We start from the raw sequence: 11,976 nt of genomic DNA, 5'->3' as shown, positions 1-11,976 counted from the left end.
CAGAGGTCCTAGAGGGGGAAAGTGACTCATCTGGGCAGGTCATATAACAGAGGGCGGGCAAATACAAGTAAGATCAGGATTTTCTCACCTCTGTTTTTACCATTTAATCCTAATCTGCCAGGTGCCAGGCTCATTAGATGATCCCATGATAATGTTACCACAGTGCTCTATTTTCTTAGCAAGAAGCCTCAGCAATTTTTTTCTGTTGAAGCCCCCCTCCCCGATACTTTTTACAGCTTTACGGATGTATAATTTACGTATCACACAATTGATTCACCTATCATAAATACGCAGCTTGATAATTTCTAATAAATTTAGATAGATGTGCAATCATCACTACAATGCAGTTGAACTTTTAGTATTTTGCTTTATTTCTTCTAGAATCCAATCCAACTTCCCAGGTTAATTTTATAGTAAGAAGGAAGTTCTTTCTCTTGTCACCTCAATGCAAGCAAACATTATCTTTCTAGAAATAGTGGATATGCTTCTATAATTCTTAAAGATGCTATTAGGCTTATTTATATTTGGGAGGGAATGATTTGGGTGATAGTTTGAAAAGGAAGGTAGGAGTTAGTTCCCTTTTTATTGCCCACATAAATCTCTTATTCTTGGTCATGCAATCAGGGTGTGTTGGCCCCAACCACACAGAGTGAAGGGTGATGTACCAGGTACAGTGTTGCAAAGAAAGTATGAATGCCTTGGCTGGGTAATGTATGTCTATTATAAAATACTGTCACTTTGTAGATACTGTGACGAGAGCGCCACCTGATGGGAAGTATGCAGGCAGGAGCCATCAAGATGACATTTCAGAAATAAAATTTTGAATCCCTTTCTCCTCTCTAGCTTTTAGATAATGATATGAGATAGAAGCATTTTCATTTTTCTCTAGGTTTTAGATAATGATATGAGATAGAAGCATTTTCATTTAGGCATCTGTCTTTGGGTTTTGCATGCCTTTTAAGGTAGGAGAAACCAACTCAGAAAACTAATTTAGGCAACAATAATTCCTTTTAACAAATCGTTTCACTACGATTTTTTTTTTAATTTTAAGAAACATTTTAAATTTAGAAAAGCATTGCTAGTCAATGGACTTTTATGGTGGTTGATAGTTCACAGATGAATGTTGTACTTTTCCATAACGTATCTTTAAGTGAGGGATATATTCAGGTATAGAACTAACCTTTCCTTTATAGGTCCATGGACATTCCACTGGTTTTTAGCCAGGAATAAAGGTCAGAATCAGGGGGACTTTTTCCCAGAGCAAAGGCCCGAGTGTCACTCTAAATCTGTTAACTCAGTCATCAGAGATGGAGCTTGGGAATAGATATTCTGCTGTGCATTCTAAATACCACCAGGTCCAGACACCACCTTGTCACTGCAGTCCCTAGGTTATTTTTAAGTCTCCAACTTGATGTCCTGGTTTTCTGACCCTTCTGCTTTTCCTTGATCCTCAATACTGCTATCTGAAATTTTTCCTGTCTTATTTTATTCCTATTATTTTCTGGCCAGAAATCTTCTGTGGCTGTCTAGTGTCTAGCTAAAAAAAGTCCCATCTCTTTAGCTTGGCATCTGATGTTCTCTGCAGTTCTGCCCAATGAACTTTTTAGGCTTAATTCCCACTATTCTGTACTGAACAAAAGCTTTTTTCACAATCTCCCGTGGATCTCAAACTTGGGTGCATATTAGAATTATCTGAGGAGTTTTTAAAAATTCCAACATCCAGGCCACATCCCATACCAATTTATTTAGAATTTCTGGGATGGGGCTCAGCATCAAAAATTTTAAAAAACTCTTCTAGATGATTCCATTGTTTAACCAAGTTTGAGAGCCAGCAATATGTTCTAGAGTAGTGCTTCTCAAAATTTAATGTGTATATCTATCACCTGGGGATCTTCAAATGCAGATTCTGATTCCGTAGGTTGGTGGTAAACCCTGAGATTCTGCATTTCAACTCTCAGATGACAGTGATACTGCTGGTCCAGACTACACTTTGAGGACCTAGAGAAGTATGGCATGTATGTCAGTCATCAACTATGCACATCGTTTTCCAGCTTCATTTTCTTTGCATCTACCTACACTTCCCTTTCCTAATCTTCATCTGTCTAAATTCTCTTTGACAGCATATTCTTCCATCTCCCTAATGAGGTCCACTTTCGCTTGTTAACTCTTACTCATCTTTAAAGACTTAGTTCTGCCATGACTCAAGGAAAGACTTTCCTGATTCGCCTTCCTTGAACCCCACTGAGGACACACAGCATTTTTTAGTTCTTCTCTCTCTCTTCCCTTCTCTATCTCTTACTCTAATTACAAAAGTCATGGAGATTTGATCATTTTTTCATTAAAAATTAATTCTAATTACTTTATGTAATTAGAATAAACTACAGAGCAGTTTTTAAAAAATTCCCAATTCAAGTCGATTTGTTTTTCAGTTAATACCAATAAATGGGGCTTTTTAAAAAGTTTAGTTCTTTTCTAGTGACTAGTGATTTAAAAGAGCCCTAGTGGTTAAGAGCTCAGCTGCTAACCAAAAGGTTGGCAGTTCAAATCCACCAGCCACTCCTTGGAAACCCTATGGGGCAGTTCTACTCTGTTCTATAGGGTCCCTGTGAGTCAGAATCGACTCGACGGCAATGGGTTTGTTTTTTTCAGTTAATGATTTTAAAAAGATCTGAGAAAAATAAAAAAACAAAGGTCTGATATCACAGGGTCAGGAGAAAAAAAGGAAACTACGGGGAAAATAACTGATTCATATTTTGGATGTGAAAGTAAAACATAACAACATTAACAAAATAATAGAATTTTATAGCTGCTATTATTATTAAATGATTATTATGTGCCATGCATTGTTCTAAAATGTGTTACATGGACTAGCTCGGTTCATCTTAATAGCAGTGAGGTAGTTCCATTTTAAGATAAAGGAGATAGAGACACAGGGCTATTAAACCACAAGCCCAAGGTTATACAGTTAGCATGTGGTGGAGCCAGAACCGAAAGCCAAGCCACCTGACCCTCGAATACATGCTCTTAACCTGGAAGGCAATCCTTAAAGGATAAGGAAAATAAAAGAAACAAACAAGAAAAATGAAACAAATCTATGCCAAATGAACTCTGGGAAAATCCCCTGGAGGGCAAGGTCCTGAATTTGGAATGACGCAGTTTCAGGCCATAGCTCTGACTTCCTGGAAGCAAATCAGGACATCTAGGTTAAAACCCAGAGCTGTCATTAACTGCAGTCTCAGGGATATTTTTTTTTTAAAATCTGTCTCTGGTCATTCCTTAGTTAAAGGGAATGAGAATACTTACTAATTTCCCAGGTCTACTATGAGTTGGAATCAACTCGACGGCAAAGAGTTTGGTGTTTTTATTTTTTTTTTGTTAGTATGAGAAACAGGAGTCCTGGTGGTGCAGTGGTTATGTGTTCGGCTGCTAACTGAAAGGTCAGCAGTTCGAATCCACCAGCTGCTCCTTGGAAACGCTATGGGCAGTTCTACTCTGTCCTGTACAGTTACTATGAGTTGGAATTGACTCATTGGCAACAGGCTTGGCTTTTTGGTTTATGAGAAACAAGTGATAGGAAATAAGTGGAAGTGTTCTAAAGTGTAAACCACCATCACATGCAGAAGATACCGAGTGACGCTGTTCTTCCGACTTCTCCCACTGTTTTAGTCTAGCATCCCTCTGGCTGCTTTTTTAGGGTGCTGTTCTTTGCTCCCTTTTTGCCTCGCTTAATACTAGTAATAATAGCTGACCCTTACTATGGGCTTGCCAGCCACTGTTTTAAGCAATTTATGTGTATTAACTCATTTAATTCCCATAACAGCTCTATGAGATATTTTACTATTATTATCTCTAGTAGAGGTGAGGAAATTAAGGCACAAAAGTAAAGTAACTCGCCCAAGCTCACACAGCTAGTAAACTCCCTGACAATCCAATCTATTCAAGCCACTTCACCTCTTACCGAAAGACAACCACACTAGCCCAGACTGTCTTCCAAATCATTGACAAATATTGAGGGCACTGAAAATTCAGCCTCTACAAGGCTTAGTTCATTACCCAGTCTACTTCAATGCCTAATTTTGTTATTGTGGTCTTTGTTGTTCTTGTTAGTGCCATCAAACTAGCTCTTACTCATGGTGATCCCTGTGAAGGAAACGCTGCCTGGTCCTGTACTATCTTCACAATCATTGGTATGCTCGAACCCATTGTTACAGCCACTGTGTATTTTGAATGCCTTTTAACCTGGGGACTCATTTTCCAGCACTATATTGGACAATATTCTGTTATGATTCATAAGTGTTTTCACTGGCTACTTTTTGGAAGTAGATCACCAGGCCTTTCTTCCTAGTCTACCTTAGTCTGGAAGCTCCGCTGAAACTTGTCCACCATGGTACCACAAACTGATAGACGGGTGGTGGTTTTGTGGCCTCAGGGTCTATATTTTTGGTAATGATTACATCTAGTAAGTTACCCAAGCTAGTAACCCTGATGTCATTTTTAATTCTCATGCTTCCCTCTCTTCCCATATGAGATTAAGCTGGTGGTTCTACTACTAAAATGTTACTCTAATCTGCCCTCTCCTTTCCATTCTCTCTGCCCCCAGTTCAGGCCCTCATCCATGTCTCCTAACTGAGTTCCTTGTGTTCAAACTCTCTTCTCCACTAATCCGCTATACTAATACTAGGGTTACCTAAGACACATTTGATCACATTAGTCTCCTTCCACAAAACTTCAGTGGTACCACACTGTCTCCACGATAAAGGCCAAACTCCTGAGCATAGTACACATGATCCTCCAAACTGCTCTGTTTCAAAATCCTACTCTTTCTTCATGAACCAGTGCAAGTACTCACTTCCAAGAAGCTTTGCAAGATCTCCTCTACTGGAGTTAAAAAAAATTATATCTTTCAGTGGACTCCCCTAGCATTTTGTTTCTATCTTTCATGATAGTTATATTTTGATTTGTGTTACTTATGATCATGGTCGCCTCTTGGACTAGAGTGTAAACTTACAGTGAGTAGGAGTTCACTCAAATGAGGGGCAAATACTTAGAATCATGTCTTAAACATTGTACTCTCCCCAACACCTATACTGTGTGTGTCACAAAACTTTGAATAGTAGACAAGAAGTAAAACGGGGTCTCTAAATATATGTGGTCACTAAATGAAGCTAGTCAGTTAATCTGCATCCTGTTATCAGAAAGTTTTTCTCTCCACCACTGATATTAAACTGCATGGGTTAAAATATTTTTACATTAAAACCAAATAAATATGCTAGAGGGCCAAAGCTGAACATGTAGGCAATTTTAGACTGGAGTAAGGGATACAGAACAGCTTAGAATCTAACAGAATAACGGAGGGTCATGGTTGGAGCTCTTTTAAGAAGGATGAGGTCAGAGGCTACCTTTTAAGTTCTATTCCTTCTCAAAATATTGTTTCTTAGGGTGCAGTCCTGAGCCCCTTCTCTGCTCACTTTAGCTTTCTCCCTAGGTAATCACATCTGTTCTCTGGTGTTCAATACTCACCTTTTTAGTGATGACTCCCACACTTTTAGATGTCCAGCCTCAACCTTTTCTCAGAGGTCCAGGATTGTGTATCTAAATCCTATGGATATCTCTTTAGTATCTCCAACTCAAGGGGACTAAGCCTGAATGCCTGATATTCTTCTAAAACAGGTTCCACTTCTACTTCTGCTCCTTTCTCTACCAGCCAGTTGCTTAAGCCAGAAACCTGGGAGGCATTCTTGACTCAACCCTTCTTCTCCACCTGACCTCAAGTGTTGTTGATTTTCCTAAAAACCACTGCCCAGGTCCTAGCCTAAGCCACCATTCTGGCTTATTTGGACAACAGAAATAACCTAGCTGGTAATCTTCCCTTTAGTTCCCCCCTCCATTCTCTACAATCAGCCAGTGTGCTCTTAAACAACAACAACAAAGATCAGGTTAGGCCCTTGTTTAGAAGCCTTCAAAGACCTCACATCCCCCTTAGAATGAAATCTAAATCCTTTACTCTGACCTCTGAATGATGGGCTTTTTCCTGCATCTCTCACTTCATCTTGTGCCTGCCTCATCCACCAGCAGCTCAGCAGGCCCTGATCACACTGTCTTCTTTCATTTCCTCCAACATGCTAGGATTTTTCCTGCCTCAAGGCCCTTGCACATAAAGTCATCTTTTACCGAATGATTACTGTATTACTATTAATAAACGATTTTTGAGAGACAGCTTAGTGTAATGGAAAGACCACTGGGCTGAGCATCAATAATCTTGGCATCAAGTCTTAGCTCTACCAATAATAAGCTGTGTGAGTAGACATGTTGTCTGACCTTAGGATCTTCATCTGTAAAAGATGGCAAACAAAATTGGCCCTTACCTGCCTCAAGGCTTGTTTGAAGGATTAAATAAGACGAAAAAGTAAAAACACTTTATAAACTATATATCACTACATACTGTGTAAATATTTAGTATGAAAATCTTCATTATTTTAAGCCATTGGCTTTTCCCTTCCATTAAAATAGGATGGCTGGGACTCAGTATTAAAGAAAAGCTTTGCAGGGGTCAGACAACTCAAAATTCAACTGATTCTAAAATGGGAAGTAAAAATTTTGATGTCACTGTCTGAGAAGCAGTGAAACTTGGCAGCATTCCACTTGCTTGGTTGTTCTGTTTAAAAGAAAAAACAGCCAAAAACAAATAAACAAAAAAAAAACAAGAGGGCAGTCAGTAGGGCTATAAAAATAATATATTGGCAAACTGATTTCTCCACAGCACACGTTCAATGTCCTGGAATCCCAGGTTGTGTTCTTGGACTCATTTCCCAAGTTCACTTGTGGAAGGTAAACAGCACCCTGGAGGGTAAAATGAAGCTTGCAGTCAAATCACTGTTCCTTCCGACACATTATTAATTTTGCTTTATGCTGAAGTTGTTTGCACAGTCATACCAATTCTTCCACCCAAGTTTCTCCATCGAACTGTGTAGCATGTGAGCAAAGGCCCTAACAACTTCTTTACAGAATGGATCATCATTTTAAAGCCTTTAGTATATTTAGTGATGATGTCATTTTTATATTAATGCACTCTTAAGGACCCTGAAAACATAGCACCATCGTTTAGTTTTTAGTCATTTATTCACAGATACTAGGAATTGTTGCTCTAGAAAAATGGCTCAGCTGGTATAGATGACTCAAAGTCAATGATTGAACAAGTTGCTGAGCTTTCAGGGGCTACTAAAGCTGACTGAATTCTTTAATTTCACTTCATTCCTCACTTAAAATTGGTTAAGTAGACTAACTCAAGACAGCAAACTCATGCTTCATGTTCTATTAATCTGCTATACATGCAAGTTTTCACCAGGTTAAGCAATAAGGACATGCATCAAAGGTGGGCTCATTTTAGATATTGCTACACTGTTACCCTTAATTTTCTCATCACTCACCCTTCTCATCCAATTAACAAGTTGTGTCAGTATCTCTTGATTCAGCCTACCTCTCATCATCTTTACTGCCAAAGCCAGCGTCTACAATAGTCTCTTAAAAGGTTTTATGCTCATCCATTCTTGCCCCCTCCAATTCATTCTCTACTCTGCAGTTATAGTGAGTGATGCAGAACATAAGCTGGATCATGTCCACCCTTGCCTAGAAACCTTCAGTGGTTTCCCACTGCTTTTAGGGTAAAGACCGAGAAACCTTACAGAGAAGATCATGAGATTTGAAGGTTCTGATCCTTCTTACCTCTCCAGACACACTGGCAAAACTGTCTAGCCAGCCACACTGAACTATTCTCATAGTTCCTCCTCTCCTGTTTCTTCCCACTTCATGGCCTTTGCACAAGGCTATTGCCTGTGCCTAGAAGGCTCCTACCTCAAACAGCATCAAACGCCTCACCCCTAACCTACCTGATTTCTATTCATCCTTTAAAACCGGGCTCAAACATCACTTCCTCAAGGAAGTGTCACCTCCAACCCAAGTCAAATCTCTGTTTAACATGGTTGAGAGTGTGGGTTCTGGAGGCAGCCTGTTCGAGTTTGTATCCTACTTCTGCCACTTTTTTTTTTTTTTTTAATCTATATGACCTTGGTTAATTTACTTTAATGTTTGGAACCTGTTTTTTTGTCTGTTACATAGGGATTATAAGGGTACCTATCCAAGAGGGTTGATTGTGAGAATTAAAGAGCACACAGAAAAACACTTGGAAGAATATACATGGTAAATATTATTATTTCCAGGACACTCTGTAATTCTTAGTAGTGTTCTCAATGCCATTAAATATCGATGGTTGGTTGTGATTGGTTACTATTATCTCCAAAACATAAACTTAGTGAGGGCAAGTACAATGCTTGTATTGTTTACTAATGAATTCCCAGTGCCTAAACACAGCCTCACAGAGAGGAGACGAAATAAATCTTTGACTGAATAAATAAATGAGCGATAAGGTTTTATATAGGTGGATTAAGAATTTTTCTGGGCCTTAGTTACTTCACATATAAAATTAGGGGCAATGAGACTAGATGATTTCTCAATTCCTTACCTCAGCATTCCAAATACCAGGATTCTGGTAACTGGATAACAGCATATGTGTCAAAGTAAAAACTGAAATCTGTTTGTTACTCTGACCAATGGGGCTAAGATTATTGGTGACCAGCCCTAAAGAAATGACCCTAATTTATGTTACAGACATGTGTAATACTTTTCAAAACTCTGCTTTCTCATTCCAAACGGCCTTTCTAATTTTACCTATGCAGAAAGAAATAGGACAAAGTAAAATCTAGAAAAAAATGCTAAAGAAAAATATCCTAATCTATAAAGAAAATTCCAGACAACTTTAAACAAAGCTCCCTAAACATTTAACAGCAACAACAAAATAGTACCATTAATCTCCTATTTAATCTCCTTTGGTTAATATAAAAAATATAAAATGGTATATGGGAATTTCAGTGATTTAGTTTAAACTTGGCAACCACTGTATTTCAACTGAAATCACATTCTCAAATGCTTTTCTGCTAAAATGTGAAAGTCTGGATCAATATCTCAGAGTCCATATGTAGGATTATTTGTTGCCAAATAGCCTTTCTGTAAGACTGTACAAGGCTACTGCGTTTCATAACGAGCCTTGGCTTAGAGGAGATTCAAAAATCACTATTTACTCGTGCTTTTGCAAACACCATTTACATTTAAATTCCTGACTAATTTGTGAGGAGGAAGTTTATGGACTGTGAACTAGAGTCAAGTTTTAGTGCATACATAAACATAAAAAGAGCTCTAACAAGTTCATATTGAATTTTCAAAGCTGGAATTCAGTGAAATGAGAGGATGGGAAGTGCTGAATCACATGTTTAGTGGTAACTCAGAAGTTTCACACTAATTTAAGTCCTAGTGTTGTTGATATGAACACACTTAATCACCTTGACTGACTGTTCACTGTTATGAGTGGCTCTTCTTTTCCACATGCCGGATTTCTTTCTTCATCTTCATCTTATAACCTTCTCCCTGCTTTAAAAGGAATGAACACATTAAGATTTCATGGAGAAGAGTTTTAGTTATAAAGCAGTTCCCACTCTGGTCCCTTGAGGCTGGATTAGGATAAGTGAAAAGTAGTTTAAAGCAGATTGTCACTTCATGTTCAAAATTATGCACAATCTATTTGGCTTAGCCACACAGCTTAGCATCATCAAGGCAAGCTAGAGAGCACTGTCAAAATGAACACAACTATTCACAAAAATTCAGCCGGTTAGTAATAAATAAATAAAAAGAGCAGTCTGTCCATTTGCTATAGTAAACTAGAAAAAAGCAGTAAAGCTCTCAAGACACCTAAACCCCAGTTTTTAAAAAAGCAGGCCTCCATTTCCTACAACACAAGACCTCTGTCCACTGAGAGTCAGGGACACATTTCCCTGAGACGAAAGCTGTTGCAAAAATATTCAGTTTTACCCTATCATAACGGAAAACTGTAACCTTCCCAATTTTCTGATTTAGTCCTTGTGAGAAGTTTTCAGTTCACTTTTTCCCTTACGTATAAATAAGCTATTGACGTTTCTATTTTCTATTTTTAAATATAAAAGAGTAAACATTTTGAGAAAAAGGAAAGAAATGAAAAAAATAACCAGAGATGTGAATTCATTTTCTAAGTTAAACTACTCAGTGATGAGTTTAGTTCTTTAACCAGCACAGGGGAAATGGGCTGTTACAAACTCACTATAGGAAATTGTTATAAAACAAACAGGGAAACACTTCTTAGGTTAAGATGGGGGAATTCAGATTCCCCTGCAGAATATGTTGGAGGGGAAAATGTATAGATTCGATGTTAGGATCTTGGACTGCAGTTTTTACCATCCTCACATTTAAGCCCATGTATTTGCTCTAAAGGAATGCTCTGCATTAGCGTTGAGAGCTGGCACTCAGCTGAGGACAAGGCACTGGGTGGGGAACGGGTGCTACCAAAGGGTTTATTTGGTGGTAGAGGGTCTTAATTTTTTCTCTCTAGAACTGGGACATTCTGTCCCTTATAAATGAACTTATCTCTGTGAAAACTCTGAAGACATATTTAGAAATCACAGTAAAGAATGTCAAGCAGAAAAGTCTTTTTCTTTGACCCTCATCAAATGCACAACACATCAAAGCAGCAAACATGTCAGGCTGCCACGCCACAGAGGCCAGCCTGTCAGCAGCGTTTTCTAGGGAGTTCACAAAGCTTTTATCCTCTACTTTTTCCTTGGCAATCCCTCTCCATTACCACGTCATCACGTTCTCTCTCTTGTGGGATAACAATTCGTCTTATTACTTTCCGAGTGATCTGTAGGAAGCAACGGTGAAAAGTAGAGATTTGTCTTTTTTCAGTTTCAAAAGGTGGTATTACAGCAAACAATCGGCAGTTTTTTAAATGCAGAAAATCTAAATTCCAAGAGAAGCACGAAATCTCAGTGATTATTACTTTTCTGGTGATGAGGTTGCCTTCTTCAACAGTAAATTGTTCTTCTGTGACAGATTCACCAGGAATGCTTTTTGCTTCCTTTCCCTAAAGGATGTGGCATAGAGATTAGCAATGTACTAGATGGGCAGATCTCCACACCACTCCATACACCACACACATGCTCTGTGGAATTTTAGAAAAAGAAGTAAATTCTACTTGCTACTTCAGTGCAAGGGGAAAAAATGGACTCCACTGGTAGTTATTTAGCAGTTAACAACATTCAAAGCATTAAACTTTAAGAATGTACAAGACGATTAGCAAGAAGTTCTAAGAAGGAAGGATTTGAAGATGTGTAATTATAGAATGCAGTTATACACTGACATGCAAACCAACAGGTTTCACTTGTGTGAGAAAACGTTTTAGCTGAAGCTTAGTTCTTTAATTAGATCATCTCATGCTGAACACAAAGTATGTCTTCATTAAAAAATAAAAAACCAAACCCCTCACCATCAAGTCAATTCTGACTCATAACGACCCTACAGGACAGGGTAGAACTGCCCCATAGGGTCTCCAAGGAGCAGCTGGTGGATTTAAACTGCTGACTGTTTGGTTAGCAGCCAAACGCTTAACCACTGTACCACCAGGGCCCCCAAATCTCTAGAGGAAGATTTTGGTGGGTTGAGTTTTGTCTGGTTTGAATGAAGATAGTACCTTAGTTGGGGCATTCTATTTATTGCCCTTTGTTGGTTTGCTTCTTTTAAATTTCGTTTACTAAGGGTAATATATAGTTTTTCGAGGGCTGTGAGAAAAGTTCAGGGTAAAAAGGAAATCTTACTTTTTCCAAGCCTTTGCAGATGTACAATAAATGAGAGTAACTATGTCTGATGAAGAATTCTACCTTCAAGTGAAGGTGTTTCTGTGATGACTGATTATCTAATCTCTACTGCCAGAGGAAAAAAAAGTCAGTGCCTAAGTAATTCAAGATTGTTATCTTTCAGTTACTGATTCTTATCTGTCAAAGGTCTTCCTTTAAACACTCCTTTGAAGGTATGTTTGAAAACTGGCATAAATTCTTAACT

At 38.4% G+C, this 11,976-nt stretch overlaps 1 protein-coding gene across 1 annotated transcript in view; it reads right to left on the bottom strand.

Annotated features, from left to right (window-relative positions):
- Positions 1 to 11,976, bottom strand: part of ANK3 (ankyrin 3) — a 742,532-nt gene that overhangs the window by 3,235 nt on the left and 727,321 nt on the right. Inside the window, exon 43 of the mRNA XM_023739341.1 lies at positions 9,393 to 9,480. Within this exon, the coding sequence (XP_023595109.1) occupies positions 9,412 to 9,480 (69 nt within the window). The 3' untranslated portion in view covers positions 9,393 to 9,411. The remainder of the gene's footprint in view (positions 1 to 9,392; positions 9,481 to 11,976) is intronic.

The sequence above is a fragment of the Trichechus manatus genome, unplaced genomic scaffold (genome assembly GCF_000243295.1).
Source record: "Trichechus manatus latirostris isolate Lorelei unplaced genomic scaffold, TriManLat1.0 scaffold00007, whole genome shotgun sequence".
NCBI lineage: Eukaryota > Metazoa > Chordata > Mammalia > Sirenia > Trichechidae > Trichechus > Trichechus manatus.
This window is presented reverse-complemented; position numbering and strand designations above follow the sequence as displayed.